The sequence below is a fragment of the Calypte anna genome, chromosome 3 (genome assembly GCF_003957555.1).
Source record: "Calypte anna isolate BGI_N300 chromosome 3, bCalAnn1_v1.p, whole genome shotgun sequence".
Lineage (NCBI taxonomy): Eukaryota > Metazoa > Chordata > Aves > Apodiformes > Trochilidae > Calypte > Calypte anna.
In genome coordinates this window covers 30906458-30932559 of record NC_044246.1, presented here as the reverse complement: position 1 = coordinate 30932559, position 26102 = coordinate 30906458, and the positions used below count along the sequence as shown (strand labels likewise).

At 38.1% G+C, this 26102-nt stretch overlaps 1 protein-coding gene across 2 annotated transcripts in view; it reads left to right on the top strand.

The window, feature by feature from the left end:
- Positions 1–26102, top strand: part of PLEKHG1 (pleckstrin homology and RhoGEF domain containing G1) — a 132601-nt gene that overhangs the window by 27680 nt on the left and 78819 nt on the right. For both annotated transcript variants that reach the window (XM_030448142.1, XM_030448141.1), the window contains one exon: positions 10877–10951. In XM_030448142.1, the coding sequence (XP_030304002.1) occupies positions 10903–10951 (49 nt within the window). In that variant the 5' untranslated portion in view covers positions 10877–10902. The remainder of the gene's footprint in view (positions 1–10876; positions 10952–26102) is intronic.

Here is a 26102-nt window from a genome sequence, read left to right as displayed (position 1 = left end):
TGGACCTTCTGGACAATGCTGACATTTTTGTCTTTCATCAACATGACCTTCTCTGGGAACTCCTATGAGCTTTTTCTGTAAGCAGATCTGAAGTTATTTCTTTGAAAATATATAGTGAATCCAAACAGACTTACGAGTGGTTTGTAGTAGAGGTAAAGCAGCCTTACTGTAGTTGATGCATACCATCTCCATTTATAAGAGAATAAGCTTGTGATTTTGTTTTGGTGCAGAACAGCATTTTGTTTGTCTTTTTCTTTTCTTTTATGTTTAGGAGTTTTTCAGAAACGTGTATTTAAGTGGAGAGAAGAGGTACCCCTAAGTCGGCTGAGTTTGAAATGGATTTGTCTGAATTTATATTTTTTAAAAGCACCAGGCTTTCCTGTAGTCTTTGAGTATTTACTTTTGGATGTACCTTATCTGCTTGTTGAATTGGCCACGAATGTGTTTTGAAGGTTTGCATTACAGACTGTTGATGTGAATTTAGGAAGACGTCATTCTGTATCATTGTACCTTGACTTTGACCCTCCACAGTGTTAAAGTACATATGGATTTTATTTGTTCCACAGATACTAGCTTTTCTAATGACCTTAAAATATCAAGAATTTCTCTGTAACAAGGCTATGAAGCTTTCATTTAAACCAAAACAAACCCTAGAAAAGCCTTCATTGCTATCATAGTCCTGTGATTTTAGGAGAGACTGTCCTGCCTGATATATACAGCCTGATGTCCTTACGAAGTGAGTGGCAAGGCTGATTCCCTTTTTCTATAAAGTAAATGTGATGGTGTTAGTGAACTTTAGCTGGGTGTCAATAAAGTTCCTGTAACAGAAATGGGAATGGGAAAAGGAAGTTTCAGGAGGTAAAATGCATGCAGACTTGGTAAGTATTTTGCTGCCACAGTAACACAGTTGTTACTGGATCCATTGGTATGTTATCTCTCAATATTTATTCCCCACATAGAACTGGATTCAAGTACATTTAAGGCTTTGCATATTATAATTTACTTTCACTGTTATTTGACTTGTTTGCTGTGATTGGATTTCTTGTGATTCAACAACAGCTTTGTTTCCTCAGAGCCTGTTTTGATTTTATTCCTTCCATTACTTAAACCGGTGGTGGAATGATGAACAGGCATCAAGCAAGAAGTGACACTACACGATATCTGTAATAGAAATAAATTTGGAGGAGTCTTAAAGCCTGTGAAAGCAGGTATTAGGGTCTCCTTAGTACTCCTTAGTGTCTCCAGGTACACAAGTCTGGAGGTTTTTTTGGTGTGTTTGTTCTTTAACAAAGAAATGGGACAGCATAATGACAGTTGGGTTGCTGCCCATGATTCATTGTTTGGTGTTGTTTGTTTGTTTTTAAATGTTGGATTATTGTTGGTTTTTAGTGTTTGAGAGAGGAATGGAGCAGCAGCAGCAGCCTCTGCCCTCAGTGAGGAATCTAAGGCTGCAGCAGCTGAGCACCAGGGACTTGAATATGGCAAACAATAAAAAGGAAAACTGTGTGTGTGCATCTCTGTGATTGTTTATTAGTCTAGTCAGCATCTCTCCTAATTGTAGCAAAGTTCAGAGCTTTGAAAAGGAATTTGGGTGATTTCAAGCTCAACACTGAAATCTGCTCCTCTTCAGTTTTCTTTCCATAACCATGTGCAAAGCAACGTTTGTTACTGTTGCAATTTGACAGGTTCATTTTCAGCTGAAGAATGGTTTGGTTATTTTATAGTTGGTTGGTTGGTGGGTTTTTTGGGGGTTGTTTCGGTTTTGGATTTTTTTGTTTGTTTGCTTTTTTCATTTATGAAAGCAGAATTTTTTGCCCAATAGTGAGTTTTGTTCTGTGCACCTCACTAGAATTAAATCTATTAGAAACAGAGACTAAATACATCTGCTCTTGTATTTTCTTACAAAAAAACCTCAAGAAAAACATCTGGCAAGAAGAGAGGATGCTAGTGACCAATGAAAATAATCATAGAATCATAGAATTGGCTGGGTTGGAAGGGACCTCAGAGATCATCAAGTCCAACCCTTGATCCACTGCTGCTGCAGTTACCAGACCATGGCACTGAATGCCACAGCCAGTCTCTTTTTAAATATCTCCAGGGATGGATAAAAATAATAAAAATAATAATAACTGTAGGGGGGTTTATTTTGCTTTATTTTTAAAGTAAAGTCAAGATGCCTAACTGGAATCTATATGTTGGAGGGTTGAATGGTATGCAAGGCAGAAGTGCAGGTGTTGAACTGATTGCTAAAGATGGTAGCTGGCTGTAACTCACTAAGTGACATTATAAAGTGACATTGTAAGTTCTTACAGTACTGCAGAATTTGTTGAGGAAATAGTCATACTCTGGCAACTGTCATGGTTCTGGATATAGGTTTGACTGTTCTTACGATGTGAAGACTTGTAAAATCCTTTAGTCTCCAGTGCTGTAGCTGGTCTCTGTGCATCATGCCTTTTTGTGTTATTTCAGTACTTTGTATGTGTGTTACTGAAGAGTTACAATGTAATGGTGCTGGAAATAAACTCATCTAGTAAAGGAAATGTTGAACTGTGTTTGTTCTCTTGTCTGTGCTGAGGCATTTGGTTTTCTTTTTAAATGGGTTTGTTTCAAATTGAGTCACAGTAGAACTGGTATCTAAACCATGAAATCAGAAAGCAATGTAATGGTAGCTCAATTATAACATTTCATTTCCATCTTTGTAGAAATCAATAATGAAAACCAATGTAATGTCAGTTTTGGTGGGTTGTTTTGTGGGGTTTTTTGAGTTTTGTTTTGTTTGGGTTTTTTTGTTTGTTTGGGTTTTTTTTAGTAACTAGGTGTAAATGTAATGCATTGCATGGTGCTACTCAGGAAATGGTTTGTGTAGAATCTGTTGCTTGCTTGTTGAGTAACAGATTTTTATTTTTTTGAGTAGACAACAGCCGTATTATGTGATACGATAGCTATACTCATCACCTATGACTTGCTACTGCTTTATTGATACAGTCTGTGCTTGGACATTCTTTTATATCCCTAAATATCGTGGGACTGACCTACCATCCTGCATTCTATTGTTTTTCACAACTTTGTCAGGCATATCCTGTGCTGAGGCACCTTGCCCACATCTATCTATTTTCTCAAACATAGATTGAAAAGAAAATGTCCAAAGTGACAGACCTACTGTATGTAAGCAAAATACAATCTTCTGATGATTTTTTTTTTTGTTTATTTATGTGGGGTTTTTTTAGCTTTTGTGAAGACCTGCGAGGGCTGCTGAGATGAAAATCATTGCCAAAGATGTGAGAGAAGCAATGTATGTGTATATATAATGTGTATATATTTTGAAAAATGACCACTGCTTTGGGAAAGACTTGTAGTTTACCCTGATGGTAGGAAATTTTGAAATAAGCAAAAGTTGCATATTAGCTTAGCTGCCAGGCTATCCCAACCCAAATCCAGATAAGTGGTAAGCAGGGCTATTAAGATAACTGCAAGTGAGGAGGATTTGCAGCATTTGCTTGGCATGCTGACCAGAGGGGAGAGGCAGTTTCTGCTACAAGTATTTGGTGCTGTCTGCCAGCTGAGCCCTGTGTGTCACTGTAGGGAGCAGCTAGTGCCACCTGCGGGAGCCTGGCAGGAACAGGTGGACTGAGAGTTCAGGGATGCATCACCACTGAAAAGTGCTGTCAGGTTTTCCTAGCAGGACAGAAGAGGTGTTGAGTTGTTTTCCATCAGCTTTCTGTAGTACAGCGTGGTTATGTGCAAGGAAGGGCTGATCTTGAGCCAAGTTGCAGATATAAAAGATGATGGTTTCAAAAATACTCATCAGTGGTTCATTTTTACAGAAAGAAAAATAATGGTGGTTAGTTATACTAAGTAATTTCATATCATATGCCCTGGAAATACTTAGTTTGCAAGCTATTGCTTCTGCTGAGCTGGTAAATTGGTGTGATTAACATAGCATTAATGCATCAGAATTAAATACATGCCTTTCTATTAAAACTGGTATCTTTCTTCATAGACTGAATTTATGCTTCACAAGGGTATTTGGGGAGTGTCACTCAAGGTTTTGATTTCTTTTCCTTCTCTCAGAAGATCCTGTGGGGGAGATTTCCTTTGTTTCACTTGACATAGAATCAGAATATATTGTAAATAAAAAGTCTTGCAATGCAGTTGGACACTGACCAAATGTTGAATACATTTGATCTTTTTAAGAAGTTCATTCTATGCAAAGTTTGAAGGAGAATATGTCATATCACGTCCTCCTAGACCTCATATCCTGTGGTACTTTGTAAAAATGTATGCTGTCGACTTCAAATTGAAACTCAGTGATTAGCTGCTGAACCTCATCTTTTATTTGGTTTGGAAAACCATAACCAAAGCCCTGGGATAGCACTGGGAATGGATTCAGAGTTATCAGGGAGAGTGCGGGGGTGAAGGGGGGAAGGGGAAGTAGAAGATGTATGGGTAGCAGTTTAAACCACAGAGGAGTGAGACAGATTATTCCTTATACTAGAAAGTTTGTGAAGTTTTTTGAATTCAGATGCCATGGACTACAGTAAACCAGAAAGAAAATGACATAGGCATTCTGTTCTTTGGTCTTTGCTTGACAGAAAAATACTAGGGGTTTTTGGATTGCAGCTGCAGTATGGATGATTAGATCCAGAAACTGGGCAAGGGATGCTGTAGATTTATGCTGTTTTGAAGAAGGGAGTAGGAGAGAGAGTGACGTTAGTACGACTTTGATCGATGGGGGAAAAAAGTATGCAAAGGAAGTTTTCCTCCTTCATGCCAACATAGATGAGATGGTCTTGTTTGCACCAGCTCATCTCTTGGTGCAGTTGTCTTCTGTCCTGCTGTTTCTGGCCTTTCTGTGTAAAAGAAGGTGCAAGGGTGACCTGGTTTGGGAAAATGTGTAGCATCTTAAAAAAGTACACAAAACCCCAAACAAAACAAAGGAAAAAACAACAACAACAAAACCCCAACAAACTTGGAATGTTTCAGTAAGTGCTAATGTGCAGGGGGGAAAAGGCAGAGAGATATTTGTGGGATTTTGAAGTAGAGGACTGTTGGAGAAGGGAAGCTATTACATACTCATATCCAGAGCTCTGCTGGAAGGGAATGAAAGGATCCAAACCATACTGTGCAATTTTGAAGGAATAAATATTAACCTGAAATAACTTTTCATCTTAGACAGGTACTGCTGTGTTACTTAGAAGGGCTTGAGGGGTGGTGGTGAATAGTAGCACAAATGAGGCTTGCTGGCATACAGAGGTTTGTGTCACTGCAACTTCTGTCCTTTCTTTCCATTTTATTTAGAGTTTCTTTCAGTGTCACGTCTTGGTTCATGTGAAAGAACTGTGTTAGTGTTAGTATATAAATTTGCTTCTGTCGTTTATGTGACCAGGGATCAAAGCTATTCTCATGGGGTTCAGAGCAGCAGTCCATCTGCTCCAGAAGAGATTTTTTTTTATTTTTTATTTTTGCAAACATATGACAAAAAAAAGTGTTCCAAGATGGATATTCTTATTCTCTAATAAAGATACATGCAATATTTAACAGCCAATGGCAAGTTCTTGTAATGTTAATGTGGGTGAAAATTTTGCTGTAGCCTCCCTTGGAGTCCAGAGTTGACTCTGCAACCCGAGCCCCGCAGTGCTGGTTTTGAGCATGTGTGAGTGGTTCTGCTTTCAGAAATGCCTCATCTGATACCATTCATCAGCAAGCTGCAGTAATATGGCCAGGCTGTCTGCAGGCATCTGAATGTTTGTGTTTCTTTACAAAATATTTCATGTCAAAAAAAAAGACTAATAATCCCCTTTTTTTTCCCCACCCACTCTTGGTCTATTTTTTTTTTTTAATTACAGTAGGAAGAACTCATCCAAATACTGCTTAAAAATAAACCAGCAGATGGCTTCACTGTTAACAGCACAGTGTGTAAAGTGGAACTTCGTGGCCTCAGTTGTTTTAGATGTGTTGATCTGTTTAATCTGTTAAAGACTACATTTAAAAATGTAATGGAATATTTTAAAAAGAACACTTATATTGATCATGAATGAAGTGGCCACAGCAGAATCTTCAATATTAATGGTTGTGCCTCTGGAAGATGAGAAAGAAATACAGTGTCTGTGTAAGGCAGACAAATTTGAAAAATTCTTGAAGAAATCCAACCAACTTCCTTAAATATGGTAACTTTCCAGCTACTTGGAGCAGATGTAGCCCTGCATTTCAGCTATTTGACACAAAGGAATGAGTTCAGGTTAGATTTTGGTTAGTGATGACTGCTGTTCAACATAAATACATTCTTGGGCTCCATAGTTACAGCTGCAAGCAGTCCCATGTTGAACAGTAGTTTCTTCCATGCTGCTTGATGCTTTTTTAGAGAACAGCAAAAAGTTTCTGAGAGAGTGAAAATGGGATACAAATCTTCTCTCCAACAAAAGTTTCTCCATGGAATTTAGAAAATTGAAAATTTTGCTATCTCAGTTAACAGCTGTTTTGAATAATTAATCTTGTTTGTTTGTTTGTTTGTTTTATCAAACTGCAGTTAATTTAACAGACAAGGGCTCTGTGAAATGCAGAGTCTTTTTTTTTCCTGAACATGCTTTTTTAAGAGGATTTTTTAGTCACTGATGTGCTGTAAGTCTGAATATTTTCCCATTAATTCAGCTATTCTATTGAGTAGAACTTGTGTTTGAAGGAACTGACATCTTATTTTTTCATAACATTAGAGTTGATCTGCAGTATTTAGCAGCTCAGGATCTTGAAGGCAAACCAATCTAGTAGAAGGAACAACAAATTTCTTGAGCTAAGACCTCCCAGTATGGCTGTTTGGGTGGCCCTGGCTGATTATGGCCTGTGAAAATGCATGGTCATATGTCTGAATGCTTTTGGTTAATGTTAGAGTTTTGCTTAATTAGGAAATGTAAACAGTATGGCTGTGTTTATTCATAAAGTATGAATGCATGTGTATTTCAAACTCTCTTCCTGGGATGGTCTGTGAAAAAGTGCTCAAAGGAGTACGGGCAGGTAAGCAGCTTTGAGTGAAGGATTCAGAAATACTAATAGCCCGTGGACTACTAAAAAAGCTGAGCCCAAAATGCAAAGATAATTAAAATTGTATCAGTAATTATATAGCAAGAGTATCTGGAAGGATCTAACAGGACTGTTTTTATAAAGTACTTTATAATTGGTCTTAAAATTAATAGTGGTATCTCAAAAAGTTTGCAGTATGATTATTTGGATAAGCAGAGATTATTTGTGTAAAAAGTGATCAAGAATCACTTTGTTTTATGTCTTACTGGCAGGCTTATAACCCAAATGCTGCTTTTCTGCTGGATTTTACATGAGTCCTGCTTTGCTTTACTGCAGAGATATTTATTTTCCTAGTTTGATAAGTGGTATTTCCTTCCTAAATTAAAAGTAGGAATTTAGCATTCCCTTATTATTTATGAACTTTGACTCTTAGGTTTTGGGTAATTCAAAACTTGGTGTGTTTCATATGGTAAAGAAAAAAAGATCAGAGTTCTGTATTTCTTTTCTTTAAATCTCTTCTTTCACTAGCTTTGTTATCCCTCCCAGAAAAGAAAATTAAAATAAATCTGACAAGAATTATCAGGGTTACATGAAGAGATATGTTGATTACTTGGAGATATGACTAGCAGAGATGAAATAGGAACTTTCATCAAAATGTGGATTTTTAAATTTTTTTTTTTTAAGTTTGTTTAGGATCTTCTACAATTTCTTGCAGCATAGTGGAAAGACTTTTTGTTAATGAGAAATAAGGGAAAAAAGTGTACTTTTTAGATTTTAAGATCTATCGATTTCCATGTTTTTTTAGATAAATAATTTTTGGATACTATTCTGTGCCACATAACTGGACCTCAGTTTTTAGGTGTAAGTTTTAAAATTGATAATGCTGTGGGTAAGTGTTTGAGGCTCCAAACAAGTCCTGTCATGATTACACCTGGTTGGACTGGTTCCATGCTCTTAATATCCCATGTGATTTAGAAAAGGCTTGGAAACAGCAACACATTTCACGGACAGTTTCAGTGCTGCAAAACACTACAGAGGGTGTTTCTGAAAAGTGTCTTGAAAATTTTTTTCTAGGCACAGGGGCTGACTTTCTTCAACTTATTGCAACTATGTTAAACCTCCCTTGCTGTTCCTTGCTGTAATGTGGAGCTGCTTAATCGGTAAATCTGTGCAAAACCATTCTAGTTTTTTAATTGCCTTGGATTATCCAAATAAGTTCTTGGAGAGCTGTTATAGCTGTGTGAAGTCTGAACCTGTTCAGTAAGTACCCTGCTTTGTGTGCTGTAACTGAATGACCCAGCTTTGAGTTTACCATCCCCTTATTAAAAATGCCAATGTCACTCAGTGCCTCTTAGAACTGTGTTTGGTTTCATGCTGGGAATGGTAGTCGTGCTCCATAGACAGTGATGACCACAGGCACTCAGTTAAATTCTGCAGAAGTGACTTTTGGCAGGTGTCACACTTCTAATGCTTTCTGGGACTGAGTTTTGGTGACAAAAAAGCAAGTGTATCACTTCTATAGAAGATCAAGCAGAAAGAAATCTTGGCTGACTTTAGGCAAGGAAAAGTAGACTGCTCTTCTGACAAAATTTTTATTTATGCTAAAGAAAAATATTTTTTCCTTGCTTTTCTTTAGCACCTCTAAAAAATGTCAACAGAGAAGCTCCAAATTATTTCAGAGACTACCAATTTTATGCAATTTATGTGTCAGCAAGTTATTCTGTGAACATTATAATGGTGAATTTTACTTATGCATTTATTTCAATTGTGTGCAGCTTAAACCGACCAAGCCTAGAACACAAATACATGGATATCATTGTGTTACTGCTTTAAATGTGTAGTTTAAAGAGTTTGTGATATGATTTCTTTAAAATGTAGAATTTTGTTGGATTTTGAAATATATCACAGCAGTAAATATTGGATTTATTTATGTGATTTCTTTGTTCAAATGCGGTGTGTGATCAATCAGCTTCACTAGTGAATTCCTGGTTAACTGCAGTTTGATTTACAAACTAGTGCAGTGTTCAGCCAATATACAGTGCATTGTTAAATAGCTTAAGAAGGGGGAATTTATTTGCATCCAGTCTCAGTTCTGATGAAGGATGAACCCATCAGGGAGGTTTACTGTAAGTGAACCTGATGATGGTCTCAAATCTGTACGCTGAATCATCTCTGTTGCCTCAACATTGTTAGAAACAAGATGATTCAGTGACTTGATTAGGATTTAAAGCTGTACTGCTACTACTCTCAGGGCTGTGTATGGTGCTGTACACAGCACTGCACTACTTGAATTGTCAGCTGAGGTGAAGTCCTTGTTCCATTGGGCATACAATCTCCTTTGGGCAGAGAGTCCTGCTCTTTCTGGATTGTTTTTTCTTGTCATGTCCTATCTGATCTTGAGACTTCCAAGCTGTAGAATGTAGTGTCAGTCCAGCTGGTGGTGGGAGAATTCTTAAAGGTGCTAAAAAGGATGATACAAAATCCCAGTCAATATGTATTGGCCATATGTTGGCCATCAGCCAGTACCACAGAGGGTAAATAACACTGCTTTAAGAGGACATGTGCTCTGAGGAGCCTTTTCTGCTCTGCCCACTGTAGCAAGACGAACCTCTCCTAGGGCACGGCACTTCAAGGTTCAACCAGGTGTTCCAGCAGAGACTCACAAACAGTGCTCTGAGCCTATAGCCCTCAAGGTTGACTAGCCTGGATCAGTGCTATGGCTCTGAGAGCGAGTGACCTCTCTGCTGGCTTGCTCAGGACTGAGCTGAGCCTGGGAGTTTGAGCCTCACCTTTTATTGGCCCCCTAATCCTGCTCATGCGCAGTTGGGGCCTGCCCTAATCAGGCACAGGTGGGCTTAACACAAGCTCACACCTACTACCTGGCAATTAGTGGCACCTGGTTGCCTCATTTCACTACAGCATACGTCTGGGATGGACTAAGTATTGGTGTTCTACAATGCATTAAAGCTTTGAGGTAAAGGGATTTTGTGTTTAGTGCAGGCTGACGTGACCGTCTGTGTGGTCACTCATTAACTTAAGCAATACTTCAGAGTAAGCAGCTCTTCCATCCAAGTCCATGGGCTTCTCACTAGAAATTCACTGAGGGAGAAAAATGTCCAAACCCAGAGATGTTCATCATATGTAAGTAGTGCTTTCAGTCTGCTGCTGCAATTGATTAGAGGGTCTTTCTGTGCTCACCTACCTGTAGTGAAATGAGGCAACCAGGTGCCACTAATTCCCAGGGAGTGGCATGAGCTTGTGTGAAGCCCACCTGTGCCTGATTTAGGGAGGGCCCCCACTGCATGTGAGCAGGACCAGGGGGCCAATATAAAGGTAAGGCTCAAACTCACAAGCTCAGCTCACACTGGAACTCACAATCTCTCTTTATTGCTCCACTTCAAGCCTCACCCTGACGGTGATGAGCTCTAGTGGAGCAATAAAGGTAGTGCAGTGCTGAAAGCAGCACTTAAAGCCAAGCATGCCGAGATTGTGAGTTCCAGTGTGAGCTGAGCTTGTGAGTTTGAGCCTTACCTTTATATTGGCCCCCTGGTCCTGCTCACATGCAGTGGGGGCCCTCCCTAAATCAGGCACAGGTGGGCTTCACACAAGCTCATGCCACTCCCTGGGAATTAGTGGCACCTGGTTGCCTCATTTCACTACAGCTACCTGGCAATACATCCAGGTGACAGACTAGTGAGCAATGTTGCAGTCAATCTTTAGGCAGTTTTGCTTGTTTACAGATCTTACGTACAAACACGGGAATTACAAAAGCTGGTAATATGACCTTCATGGGGCAGGGGAGGGTCCTAACAAAAGATGCCAGTTTGGATGGATAACGCTTTCTTTGCTTTGTGTCCCCTAGATTTTGTTAAGCCTGTGTCTGCAGAGATGCCAGATAAAACGCCAGGTGGTACAGAACCTGTCCCCAGGAGTGAAGGTTAGTAGTTTCTTTTAATTAGTTTACTAATTACTGAAGAAAAGAAGCATTGCGATTGTGAAGAATTGATATGGGGAGGACTTGAATATGCGTTGTTCCCACTAAAATCACTGGAATCTGGAAATGCTCAATCTCTCTGAAAATTAAGCTGTTTTTTTATTTCTCAGGGTCCATTAACTTTCAATTCCTACATCTAAAAGTTTGCTACTTGGTTTCAGGGAAAAATTTGCTCTTTAAAAACAATTGTAATCCTGCTAATTTGAGTCTTTCCTCAGAATCACTGTGTCATTAAAATATTTTAAAAATATTTTTTTTAAAATATGATAATTCACTTGAGGGTTATGAAGTTTTTTTGACAGTTTTATGGCAAAACTTGTAGTAGCTCTTGTATACGCTTGCTTTCCAGACCATTGCTATCCTCTCACAAGTGCTGTATTCATTCAAATGTGTTTTATTTTGTATAAAACTTGCATCTGAGGCTGGTTTATGGTCCTTTTTCTGTAAACCAGAAGATACACATCTTAAAATTTAGTTTAAAATATTTTTGTTGCATCTGAACCTCAGTTTTGGCATTTGAAAGGAACAGGTTGCAATATATATTCAAAAAGCACATCAGTTACAAATAACAAATTTATTTCCATCTAAAGGGTATTAAGCTACTCTTAACTGCAAAAGGCCTTTCTAGTAATTTCTTTTTAAAATCTACTGTAAAGTTAACACACTGCTATGGGAACTGTCAACACAAGAGAAGTGTCTTTTGAATACAGCCCTCTCTGATCTTGTGTTTGCCCTCCTCATAAATAAATCCATATCCTAAAAGCACCGTGATGGAATCCGGTTAGAAGCAAAGCCTACACCTGTGCTGTGACTTAGGGTGTGGAGCAAATTCGCATATACCCTGCTGGTTGCTTCCCTTAAAGCAGTCTACATGATCACATCTGTGGCTCTCCTAGGTGTTAATGAAGTCCAAATCTGTTAAAATTACACTGATTATATACATTGTAAATTCAAGTTTATCTTCTGGCTGTGGGGCAGTGGCAAATATTGCTGCAACTCACCAGTCTCTGGGAAGAGTTCTGGTAAGTTAAGGGAGATGTAGGCATGATGTAAAATTTTCAGAACAAGTCTGGAGGAAACTCATTCTATTTGTATAGGGTAACTTTTTTCTGCATTTTAGTTTTACCATATAATCAACTAAGAGCAAGCGAGCTGTACAGTTTGCTTTGGTTTTACACCAGGAGTTAAAGAGGGTAGGACTTTGGTAGGATAGAGCTGTAGATGAGCTGGGAACAGGAATCTGGGGGGGGAGGGAAGGTGACGGAGTGGGAAGAATCCCACAGAGCATTGTTAGTGGCGGTCATGGATGACATCATGTGGCCACCAGTCATTGATTCTCTTCCTCATACTGGCAATCAGAGGATGATGCCTGCAAAAATGGGTGGGTGAAGACAGCTAGCTTGAATGTTAGACACAGAAAAGGCAACAGTCTTTAAGGTTAGGACATCCCAGATACCATTTCCTAATTATTTTCCTCCTAGCTCCATCCCCAAATTAGAAGGTTGAAACTGAATGCAGGATTGTTCATGTCTTGGCACAGGAGAGGGAGGCAGGGAGATGTTTGTTTCATTTAATTTTTGGAAGCCTCTCTCTCATGAAGCCTTTATTGTCTCTGTTTCTGTAAACGTGGTTTCATTTCACTAGAGCTATCAACAGGTAAAAAACATTCCAGAAACATGTTTTGCAGTTGAACAGGAATCTAGAAGCTGCCCTGAGGATCTTTTTTTGGTACTTTCAAGGTTTTTGTGTTATTCCAGTATCTTCTGATGTCTGTCTAATCAAACAGATGCATAATGTAGTGCCCTGCACATTACCGAGGAAAGCTAGAAATGAAAAGCTTTCAGACATAAAATTCAATTAGAGTGTTTAGGGATACCACAACTAGAAATCTTCTCTATATATGCTTTGTTGTATAATTCCCTTTGGGGGAATTAATACAGGATTCCTGTGGCTTGAGATCTCCAATAAGCAAAGAAGACACAAGAAAGATTGTTGTGTGGGTTTATGTATTCTCTCATGCACACAATATACACCTGTAGATACATATATAAAAATGTATGTGTGTACTTATATAGTTAGCCTTAAATTGTGTGATCCTAAGGAAGCTGTTCCCAGGAATGGCATGGTGAGTGCTGGCCTCCTGGGATGTGCAGCTCCAGGCTTCCTCAGGCAGCAGGCATGGATGTGTCAGGGTCTGGTAAGCTGTGCTTCAGCTTGTAGGCTTGGCCTTTGGAAACAGTCTAATTGCCCCACGTTATTTTTTATCCCCAGATAATGCTGGCTCTCCCTCTCTCCCTCCCTTAATGCCTCAGTTTTTTGACCCAGGAACCTAGGAAATAGGTAAACTTGCCTATGGAAATAAGCCCTGTAGGTTTTGAGGTGCAAAATTTCAGTGAAGCTTGGTGGAGTCTGTTGGCTTTCCTGAGGCTCTGTTTTGTAAACCACTAGCATGGGGTGAAGAAGATGAATAACTACTATCATCTCAAAACACCTTTTTCTGGATTGTAGTAACACAGGGTATAATAGAGGGTACTTAGAGGAATTACTGTTGATGTTGGTGAAGTGAGAAACTCATACAGCGAAATACAGATATTGAAAATGGAAATAATACAAAGTCTTTACATAAAATTATAATTATCATTGTGTTCTGTTGCAACAAGAGCTTATGAAGTTTTTCAAGAAGTTTGTATCAAAATGTGCTTTAGCAGATACAGTGTTTAGTAAAATAACTTGGTGTAATCTGTCTGCTTTGTTTTTAAATACCCTTGTGAAATGAATTTTTAGATGCTAAAAACCTTAGTGAAGTAATGAATAAAAACCTTCATTTAGAGACCTGTTCTTTGTCTTGGTGAAAAAAGCTCTATTAAAGACAAAATATTACATTACTATCCTTTAATGATAATAAATCATTAGTGCTCAAAGTTAGAACTTAGTTTTTGTTGTTTTATTCTTATACCTAATTTTCCTTTTGAAGAAAGTTATGATGACATGTACGGAAAAGAATTGCTTACCATATGCCAGTAGGTGCTCCAGCACTGACTTAAAAGAGAAACTACCACAGTCTTTGATCATATTTGTCTCTCTGTGTAGTGTTTATACAGTTTACGAATATATAGAAATATTTCACTGGTATGACTGAGTCAGTATAAAGTGAGTGTTTCATTTCTCATGTTTAAAATATCACTGCTACTTATATGCATAAACATTAACGTCAACTTTCTTGATTATTTCCAGACATCTTATTTCTGCTTGGTTTTTGGTTTTTTAATGTATTCTTGATATCATTAGTGGGGTTTTTTGTTTTTTTGTTTTTTTTTTTTTTTAAAGTTGTAATTGTTGTTACCAACGTCAAACAATTAACCTTTCATGTTTATAAAGGTCAAGCTGGGTTGAGCAAAGTGTTGGCAAGATAACTGATTATCTGGAAACTTTTTCAAAGTCAGTGTTGCTTTAACCTAGCAGTGCCCCTCCCTGCCCCTCACCCACTGACCCACTGGGCCATATACTCCAGTTGAGCCGTGAAGCACAGGGAGGCAGACAATTGAGAAATGAGTTTCCTGTAATTAAGTTACTGTAACTTAGCCCTTGACTTGAGAGCCCCCAGTGAGGAGGCAGACTGTTTGCTTTTCTGCCACTTCTTCTGTCAAACCCTTTAGAGTCAACAGTTGTATTTATAAATGTTACTGATTGCTTTGTGCTGTAGGGGCGACAACCCAGGACCTGGAGAGTCAGTTGTTGCAAAGATGGAAGTGTCTGTCAGTCACACATGAAAAATATTTTCCAAGAAGTTTGTGTAGCTATCTAGGAGTGGTAGACAAATACATTAAAACAAAAAAAAACATACCATGATCCATGTATAACTTTTAAAAACCATTTTCCTATGGCAAGGCTATTATATTCTATTTACAATGGATGCATTTAGAACAATGTACTATGTCAATACCAGGAAGTGGATTGAGTGTATTTCTGTTTTAGCTTGCAACGGAATTAGCATTTGTTTTGCTTGTGTTTGCTGAAAAGTCACCTTTAAACAATTGGAAATTGGGCTGTGATGGGAGTACCCCACCCACTGTGCAAGCCTCACTTGCAAAGAGGCTGCTGTGGTTTACAGCAACTGCTCATGATGGTATCTGGAACTGAGTAAGTGCTTATTTGCAAAAATTTAGGGGAATGATTGTAGATTTTTCATTATAATTTATCTGCAGTATAGGATTAAAGCATTTGGTTGGATAGCTTGAAAAGAAAAAAAGAAAAGCTTCATCTGTGGATTGCTGATTTTTTTTTTTTTTTTTTTTTTTTACCCCAGTCAAACATCTGTTCATAACATAGCTAGACTTTGTTGAAAGAAACCAGATGATGTTTATCTTAGTATCCATTTAGAAGGCTTCCATACTAAAAGTTTTTGTTGTATCAGCCAAATGCTACCTTAGCAGTAGCTTTATGCAAAATACTTAGAAAAAGTGTATGGATGCAGGAAGCTGTATTTGGTTTCCCCAGCCAGCCTGAGGGGTTGTTTTTCTGTACCTTAAAAAGCAGAAATCTTTCAAGAGAAAGATGTGAGGAAGTTAAACTCTCCCAAACTCTTTTCCTCACCATCTTGTTTCATTAAATAAGAGCCATGACTTCCCCCAGCTGGATCCTCCCTTCCTGACTTCGTGCTTCACACTAGCATCCTGAAGCAAACAAATGTTACACCTAGACTTTATTCAAAAGCCACTGACAGATTCCAGTGGACAGCAAACTTTTGTCATTATAAAATCCTATGTTAACAGCTGTGTTTTTCCTTGCATTATGTACCTGATGGCACTACTGGTACCCTGCTGTTAATTAGGCTGTTAGCTGTTGTTGTTCTTGGTAAAACTCTGTTAGCACACAAACATAGGTCAGAGGAGTTAAAATTATCTCTGTTATGTGTAGCACATTGCAGAAGGAAAAAGTGGATGCACAGCCGTGTAAATCTGTATGCTTCCCATACCCTTCAAATGCAGTGAAGGGAACAGAATCAATATTTCTGCCTCCAAATTTTACAGAGACTGATTCTTTTATGTCAGGAATGTACCAAAGGTACATTTTTTCAGGTTAGTAAATGTTGCATACTGCACGGAGGTATGGGGGCTTTCAGCCAGCACACAGCAATGTACTATCTATCTTGTGCCATGTTTATGGAGAAAGTTGTTACACTTGATTATTGCTCCACCTTTTTTCAAGAAATACAAAAGTTCATGGGAAAATGAAGCATCTTTTCTAAAACCTTTTCAGGCCTTAGGTGGGCCTGAAGTCACAGATAACTATGATAGTGTAATGCTGTCATAGGCCTAATGGTGTATCACTGGGCTGAGATGGGCACATAATTGTCTGTGTGCTGAGGGACTGTGATCTTATAATTCATCTAACCACTCTGGTTCTTTGTAGCAGGGTTCTTTTTATTTTGCTGCCCCATTCTCTCTTTCCTGCATCTTCTTACTGCCTAAATGAAGGGTATACAGTGTATACCAACTGTGCTGTTTTGTGAACTCGTGGCTACCAGTTGACGGTAGGTGGGTGACATGCAACATAAAAAATCTTGGCTATTTGTGCAGAAAGTGGTAGGAACTGTGAACATCCCTGCCAAAGGATAATGTCAATGTAAAAAATACATGAGTTGAAGGGGAGATCAGAAAAACCTTTGGAAGACAGCTTCAAATAAGCGACACACTGGAAAACAAGGAAATCCCTTTATCTGAAAATAGTTGGAAGCGCTGTGGTCTCACTGTCCTGAGTAATAAAACCTTCCTTTGACAGGTTATCTTTCCCTACTTACTGTTCATAGCCACATTTTGTAGCAGCTTTTTATGCCACCAAAGGCATAAAAGGAGGAGGAAGTGTCTGTATAAAGACAATCCCTGGAATTCTTAACCCTAGTGTATATAAAAGGAGGTGATGAAGAAGCCAAAGCATATTTGAAATCCGATATCTGTTTGGAAATGAGAGAAAAGCAAAGCACAAGACTGATAAAATTAGATATTCTGCTTCTGCCTGCTCACTAACTTGCTGGCCTCTCTGTGTGCCGTTAGAGGTTGGCATAGCTTCCTTTGAAGCAGACTGTAGGCTGTTGTCATAATGCATTATGACTCTTGTCATAACTCTCTTGAGAAATAGGGGCTAGTTCCAGTCCACCAAAGTTGACTATTAGCAACAGCCTGAGCAACCAATTTGCTTTACTGCTACCAGACTGTTTTACAATCCCTGTGCTCTGCAGTGTGGCTTGTGTTCTCTCTTATGATGCATTAAACCACAACATTGAATCAATTTGCTTTCTTTCCTACAAGCATTTTGATGAGCTCCCCTGGCCACTTAGCCGCACTTGTTGGATCTCACTTTCTTGGCTGGCAAAAGGCTGATCACTGGATGGACTTCTAAACTACTTCTGTGCACTTAAGAGGAGGAGAAGGGCAGTGGTGGTGGCTCCCTTGAAATAGGGCAGTAGAAAGTAGACTGTTTTGGACATTGTGAAATGTTTGAGTACAGTAAAACCTGCTTCTCATCAGAAGTGAAGATGCAGCTGCTATAATGTAATGGTGGTTACCTCACTGGTTACAAAGGTTGGGCTATTAACAGGTAGAATAGATGGTTCCTCAAATATCAAGGACTTTGCCTGGTCCCCTGGCTGGCTTGTATCCTCCCAGAGATCAGTGCTCCAGTCGTCTGCAAGTTATAGGAAGCTTATGTGGACTGAACTGCTTAAACTTAAGTCTTTATGCCTTAAACTTAAGGCATAGAAAACTATGGGGGTTTTTATATTGATGATCCCATTTTAAAATAATTCCTTTTGCTTTTCTGTATCAGTGGGAATTCTTAGTTCTCAGTCAACTAAGAAGTGTAGCACTTGACTTTGATTTTTTTTTTCTTTTCTATAAGTAAATCCTACATGATACAACATTCTGTATTGTGATTTGTAAATAATGTGCACACATTAGATAACCAATTATGAGTAGTGCAAAACAGGGAGACTAAATGTGGCTTACGTGAAGCAATCAAATGTGCTATGTCTTGATGAAAACCAACTAGTTTCTTAAAGTGCTTCTGAATGCTAATTATCTAATTTACTTCTAATTGATGTCCCAAGTTGAGAGAAATCGAAACCAATTCAAATGTTCCTGGAGGAGCAAAGGTTCCTTGTTAAAGCAAACAAGCAATTGGTGTACTAATTTTCTGGGTATTCTAGTGTAAATATTCCTCTTGAAGATCAGCTCTGTAACTGAGCTTTTTTTAAAAAACGTTTACATTTAAGCTGCAAATGGGAATTTAACCATCAGCCTAACTTAAAGATGAGCCTGCTTATCCAGGGTAAATTATTGCCAGTGGAATTTTTGATGATACGATTCTCAACTTGATCGTATTTCCATAAGAAACAACCCCAACCCCAACTGCTCCACAAACAGCTTGGAAGTGATGCCATACATGAGTTCCCAGTGTCTGCCTTTCTGATCAGAACAAAAAATTTAGTGGTCTGTTTGCATTCCTTGAAATTGCCACTTGAGGCAGAGGGCAGCTGTGGTGGGCCCAAGCGATGTGACCCGCAGGGAGCAGCCAGCCCTGCCTCTCCTCCTCAGCTTCTGCCCCAGCTTTTTCCTAGTGATTCCTCACCCTTAGTGCTACTTGGTGAGGTCAGAGATGGGAACAATTCCCTTTCTGGGGGATGTCCTTCAGAAACAGTGTCTTAATAATTAAATTTATTAAGTAATTTGAGGTATGCAGATAAAATACTTCAAAGAAAAGGATTGGCTATTCCTTCACAAATAGCATTTTTTATTTTTGTGTCATACTTAACATCATGTCTCGCTTACCATCTCAGAAACATACTGCTGATCCTAAAGAAACTGTTGCAGGTTTAAGTTCTCTTTTCCAATTAAAAAAAAAAAAAATTGAGTACCCCAATAGTTCTTGGAGAAGACCCCAGACGGACAACACACGGTGTTGTCTCTCTAGTGCTGCAGTCTTAGCTGTGTGTGACCTGGAGTGAAAATGCAGAATTATAATTCTGTGAATACAAATGTTTTTTACATCTTCTGTTTTTAGTCGGGGAATAATAGTTGTCTATTCTCTCATTTAGTTATTTGTCACCAAGCAGAGCAGTTATTTTTGTTAAAGAAGCTACTGTGTGTTAAGATACTCTTCTGCATTGCTTAGAACATCCTGAAAATATGCAGTAATCATGAAAATTGTCATAGTAGAAATAATGATTTACCTTGGTTTCTTTTGCCAGTTTCATCATGGGATTGAGAGATGGGGGTTTTGTTTTCATTTTTGCTTGGTTTTGGTTTTTTATACTACTGTATATTCAGGGGTTTTTACTGTTCCCTGTACTGTTATGTGGAAATGCTAACAATGGTATTAAGTTCAGATTGCTGCTAACTGCACAGGGTTAATACACACAAAAAATGCAATAGTTAATCTTAGTCTTAATGTTAGATAGTTAGATAATGTTAATAGTGTTAATACTAGATTCTACTTAAGCTAATAGAGTGTAAAATACATTTAACTACTACAAAGTCAGCGGTTTCTTAAATGTAAATTAACCTTCATTCCCAAAACTGTGCCTTGTGAAATTTCTTCCGTGTTTGATCTTGCTGCTTTATTCAAGTGATGTGCCAGAAATCTGTTTTCAGATTCATTGCTTTCCCCTCCTCCCCAGCCATATTTTTTCCAAAGCAACTTAAGGGACATTGAAGGATAGGAGGCAAAAATTGATTAGTTACTACTAGTTCAAGTGAGCTACAACTCTAAAGATAAATTATATCCTCAAGGATACATTCTTTCATCTTGAGCTGACCACAGCCTTAAAACCAAAAAATCCAAAGTGGTAAAAATAGATACAGAGGCTTTTTGATTGTTGAGTTGCAAGGTGTGCAGCAGGACAGGTACCTCCCAGTTCTTAATTGCTTGAAGAACTTTGACAGGTACTATGTAGTTATCAAATTCAAGCCCGATAATATTAATTATTACTTCAGTAATACTTGAGTTGTAGTAAGGATTTTTTGTCATTTAGTCACCTAATTATATGATCTCATGCTATACCACTGACATTGGAAGTGAGCTGAGAGGCCTTGATATACCCTAAATTTAGAATAATACAAAGAAAAGCTTTGCTCTTAGATTTTGTGCTTTCTTTTAATTGACTCCCTGTAGTGGAGGAAAAAAAAAAAATAAAGGCGGGGATTTTGCTGCTTGCTGATAAACCAGAAGGTGAGCTGGCTTTGATGTTTTATGGGTGATAAAATATTAATAGAAACTTTCGATGTGTTTTGAAGCAATATGTCAAACTACTGCAATTAGCTTCTTGAAGAGTCAGCAAGCTGAGGAGAGCAGGAGGTGAAAGGGGGAAAGGTGGGAGGCTGCTTTTGTTACCCTGTATCCAGGTCTATTAGTGGTGCAGGCAAGGAGAGCCTTGAGGAGGTTGGATTTACCATGCAGGAGGCTTTTATGCTTTCAATTAAAGCCACATTTTGTTCTGGTAGCCTTTCTGGTCAGAATATGCTGTAAAACTGATCGTGCAGTCCAAGCATGAAAAGTTGCCAAAACCTTTGAGAATAGTAGCTGTGCTTAGTTGTGGGTTTTGTGTAACAGAGCTTAATATAAATTCCATTATGCACATCTTGGCAGTGATCTGTGCAACATATTTTATAGAATAATTAAAAATGAACACAACTTCTAGGTGCAATACACAGTTTTCTCCCCATGTGCACACACAATGTAGTCTGTGCTTCAAATGATGGAAGGACTTGAAATTGTTTAAAGTGGTAAGAATTTGAATATAACCTCTCTCCTAGCAAGTCTGGCCTTTCTGGCTCAGGTAAGCCAGAAAATCCAAGTTATTTGGTTCTGTTATGTCTAGTTTTTGTCCAGATAGTTAGGAACTGCATGTTTCCTCTAGAAGCCTGTGTTTGTAAGAAGGGTGATTATCAGTTTATATGTTTGTACTTTTCACTGCATAAAAATTTCATGTTGATGGTTAAATCTTATCTCATGAGAGGGCATATCTTTCACAATCAAAAGCATATTTGAAGAATCACATTATGTATGAGGCTAATCATTAGAGAATTTTGCCTGATGTCTGGCCAGGAGATGGTTCTGTCTGCTAATGTCTGAAGCAAGCCAGCATTTCTAAAGATGGGATGTCCTGTCTTGCATGTTTTTTTAATTAAAAATACAGTTCATAGGCAACAGGAAATCCTTTAGGAAGATACGATTCTGCACTGACTTTCCCAGGAGCAATATGGATACATTTCAAGTTTGTCCCTGACTAGGATCCCTACCCAGTGAAACAGTCTTGGTATTAGATCCCAGCCCTTGAAGCTCTGTAGTCATTCAAAATGAAACACAGAGCCATTTTAGGGCTGTAAATGTAGATATATAAAAATGGATAATTTTTTTGGTGTCTCGTGTCTGAAATAGTATTTTCCTCACAGTTGAGTAGTTGTAAAATAAAATAGGTTTATCTAAAATCTGTCTCAAGTTTTTGGAAATCATAGGCTTTACAATTTTAAAGAAGTGGCAGTATTAAGTAGAGGAACTGGTTTCCTCTTACAGCACCTGGCAGTCAGATAAGAAATTGAAAATGCCCTAAATTTTGCCCTCCCTCAACCTGACCACACAAATATTTTGAGTCTTGTTGAACAGGCAGAGTATTTAAAGACTTGTTCCACTGACAGCGGCTAGCTAGAAAATCCTTTAATGTGACAAAGTTTCTTGAATGTCAAGTCTGTCTTGTTAACTTTTTGTTAATTTCTCTCCTCAGAAACACATGCAAAGAATGTCCTAATTTTATTTAAAAATCGTATTCATTACAAAAAATAACTGTTTAGTTCTGCTGATTGTCATCTCCTTTCATTTCCAACACTCAAAAGAAAAAAACTCACATCCATACCTTCTCACCATCCCCAGCTGGACCCACTTCTCCAGCCTTCATTGTTAACAGAGCAACGTTCTACCAGCCTGGAAGGAGGTGGGATCTTGCAATTTATGGAGTAATGGGTGGGTGCAAGGAGCTATGTCTTTGAGTTGTGTTGCAGCACTGAGGTTTTAGTTTGCATCTTGAAATTACAGTTTTTAGAAATACAAAATTATTTGGCTAGTTGCATATTTCTTGTTAACATTGTGCATTTAATGAAGTGATCAGAAATACTTTAAGCAAAATGTTTCCTGAGAGAACTGCTGAAGGAAAATAATGCCAGCATTTAATATGGCTCAGAAGTGTAATGCCATTGAGAACTTGAGTTCCTGTGTTTGTGACAGTTCTGCAACTCTTGATGCAAGCGAGCACAGCAAGGGCAAGGACATCAAGGCCTGATGGCTTTTGAATGGGTCTTATGTTTATGCTTTACATCTTCTAACAGTAGAATTGTTCTGCTCTCCAGGGTTGCCAGTTTGGAAGTGTACTGTGAGAGTACTGATATTTTTGCCTGCATCGGAAGGTGAAGGGACTCAGGATAGTCTGACAAGCTTCGTTTGGTTTGGGAACTCAGAGCACCCTTCACAGTGTTGTGGGCTTCTGGGAAAAATGCTCTCTACAGCATTTCCAGAAACTAGTATACTGAGTCTGGCTTTGAGAACACTGAGAACAATTGTTTCTAAATATGGCTGTGCCTCTGCAGTCTTTTATCATGACCTAAACTTCTGTAATGCATGTGGACACCCCGTGCAAGTATCACAGACAGTGACTTGCTCATCACTCCAGGCCTGGCCTCAATCCTGCTGTATTAATACAGCAGCTCCAGTCTGTTTTGCCACACATCTTTCAGACAGATGGAGAAAAGCAGATACGGTTTAGATCATGCCTTGGGAGTAATTTTTTGCTCTTAGATCCAACCATAGCAGTATGTTACTAATCTTCATGCTACACTGAGCTGCCCTGGCCAGAGAGAGAGGAGGGGTACAACTCTATCAAGGCTGGGTTTGGCTCCAGCTGGGGTTGTGTAACCTGGCACAGGAGAGTGAGCCAAAACCTAAAACCACTGGAACTACCACTGTTCCAGTTAAGTGTTACGCACTGCTTTTTGTGAAAAGACTGAAGACACTGGTTGAGACTTTGTTGAAAGGCAGGTATATTCTTCCTGCCTGTGCTCTTTGTCAGCTTGATTGCTATTTACTTATTTAGTTATTTATTTTTAATGAACCCTTCTGGGGAGGATCTGACTCAGCTTATTACCTTCTCTTGGTGTTTGAGAATGTAATTTTAAAAAAAATGGGAATAGATTTTGTGTGTGTGCTTTTTTTTCTTTATATTTTTCACTTCTCTTCCTCTTTGGAGATGCTAAGCTTTCATTTAGATTTTTCACATTTTTGGAATATAACTGCAAAGTGCCTTCTGTGAGTCCCTTCCTTGTACTGTGGGGAAGTCAAAGTTTTGCTGAGAGTGAAAATCACTGTACAATCTTTTATGGTTCATTAATTTAAAAGCCTTGGCATTACTGCTGTGACTGAAATGTGCAGTACCCAAAACCAAGTTTGCACTTAGCTATGGTGGGAAAATGTCACTGTATTGTTGTCACTTCTGAATACAGACAGCTGCCTTTTATAAAATTGTCAAAATTTATAGGCATATTTACTTTGCAGCTACTTTTATAACCTACCCACACCCTTCTCTGCATGTGAATAGAAGAGCTGGAAAGGCCACACTGATAATGTCATACCAGGAAATCTTTAACTTAGAATATGGGGGGAGGGAGAAGGGAAGCTTGGGAGGGAGGGGGAATCATACTGAAGGTTAATATATAGAGGGAAACAAATACTGCTTTTACTTCTGTGCCTTTTTCAAGTCTAAAATAAAATTATATGATACCTTTGACATAAGCTAAAGAATGTGTTTGTAACCACTGATAAATGGGGAAACTCTTTGGTTCCTACATTTGAGCCTTCATAATTCTTCTAGAATTTAATGCAAATTAAAGAAAAAAAAATAGGAAAAAAAAAAATCTCTAAAACTAAAAAGCCCTGAATCTTATCGAGCAGAAAATACTGCCTGTTGACCAGACTAGATCCTGCTTAATCTTTTTCTGCCCAGTGAGACATTCTGGCAAGTTTCCGCAAGTCTAGATGTATTCAAGTACTGTATTTGGCAGACTTGGTTTGTTACTAAGTAAAGATATATGAAAATCCCAGTTCAAACAGTTCAGCCTCTAGTTGTTTTTATAATCTGTCAAGAAGCACAACTAATTGATATTTCACTTTATACATTGGATATAATTTTTCTTAAAGTATGTTATGTGTCTGGAAGTAGATTTTCTACTCAAGTGGCAAATTCTGCTACTATATATTTTATCTGAAACACTTCATAGCATGATAGCATGTAAAGTTTTACAGAATACGTGCTCCTTCTGCTTGCATGGCATATATTAGTATATAATAATGATATATATTAATATATTAATGGTATATAAATCACTAAATCACTACCAAAAGATAATAATCTTTTTTCCTACCTTTTTTTTTTTTATTTAGCAACATCTTCCAAGTCTTGGATTCAGAGCATTTAATTTTACTTTAATTCAAGCCTGTCCCTGCAGTGACATCCTCATTGTTATAACGTTTTATGAAGAACTGCAACATCATTACATGAGACATTCTGTATTTTAGTGGGGTTACCTGAGTAATCATCCCTTGTATAAAGATAAAAGATAAAATTTAAAATTATAAAAGTAAAAGTAATGAAAACTGTATGGTGTTGGTTGAAAACTTCAATTGTTCTTACAAATCCAGTGCTGGATTTCAGTGTCCAATGTGGTAATTCTGCTTGTCAGTACAAGTATTGCATATTGGATTTGGTGCGTGGGGAAAAAAAATGGGTTTCTTTGGTTTTAAATGAGTTCTGGATTGTCTGAGGAAAATACATTAATTTCCTGATGAAAGGTGCAAACACTAAATCTGGGGGTTCTGGAGTGTTCATTAGGAGTTTCTGAAGCCTGGAAGGACTGCAATAGGTGCTCAAGTGCATCCTCTGCACGATGGGGTCTTTGGCAGCTGAAGACATAAATTGCAAATGTTTGGTTTCTGATAAATCATAATGTTAAGAATGAGATTTAGTCTTTAAAAGCAAGAACCTATGTTGGAGAATCAACTCTGACAGAGATATTTTTATCCTTAATTATGCCATCAGTTCAGTTCTGTTTCTAGACAGAACATGTCTGTGTGTTTAGCTTCCAACATTAAAGTTTTGTTTAAAGAGATGGTTGTCACCCTCAGACAGGTACTTATGGACTGTCTAAGATGCTTTTGTCTATTGGTATAATATAGAGTTTCTGATAGCAAGGGATTCTCATGCCTTATTTTGCAGTCTTCACAATTTTTCAGTGTTCTTTTTGAAATGCTAGGACTTGACTATATTTAAATCCTGGTCTAGAGGTAGGCATCATTTCTTTAGTCCCACTTGATTAATGTTTAGGATTATTTGTATATAAGAGAAAACTGGAATTCCAGAAGTTTAGAGTTTAACAGCACAGGCAGAAACCTGATGGGAGTGAATATTGCCATACTCCTAAAATACATTTAAATGTTTTTAAGAAAGGTACTATTTCATTAGTAGGTTACAACATTACACTTAGGCACCCAAAAGCCAAAAGTTTATTTTCTTTATTTATTTCTCATAAGAAATCCACTTGGATTAGCCTATTCTGTCCTTGTAATTGATGCAGATGTCAGGAATTCTTTTCTGCTGACATGGAATAAAAGCTAATCCAGGTCAGTCAATACCTTGTAATTAATGCACATTCTTTTCCTTTTTTTCCAAACTGATTCTAAAAGTTTTTTGACTGGAATGCAGATTACAGGGTAAAACTATGCTAAAATACTAAGTAACAGCCCTTTTTACAAATAATGTTTAAATCCAGATTTTGTAGGGTTTTTTGGCTTTTTGTGGGTTTTTTTGTTGGTTGGTTTTTTTTTGTTGTTGTTGTGTGTCTGTCTTTTTGGCACTTTACAGACAAACTATCTTATAGAACTATGTAATAGCTATCTCTGGGTATTTGAAGGGTTAAGGGAAAAGGAAAATAAAGGCTACTTTGAGCTCACTGTTACCTTGAACTTTGGATGTTGTTGAATGCAGCAGTCATCTGTGATC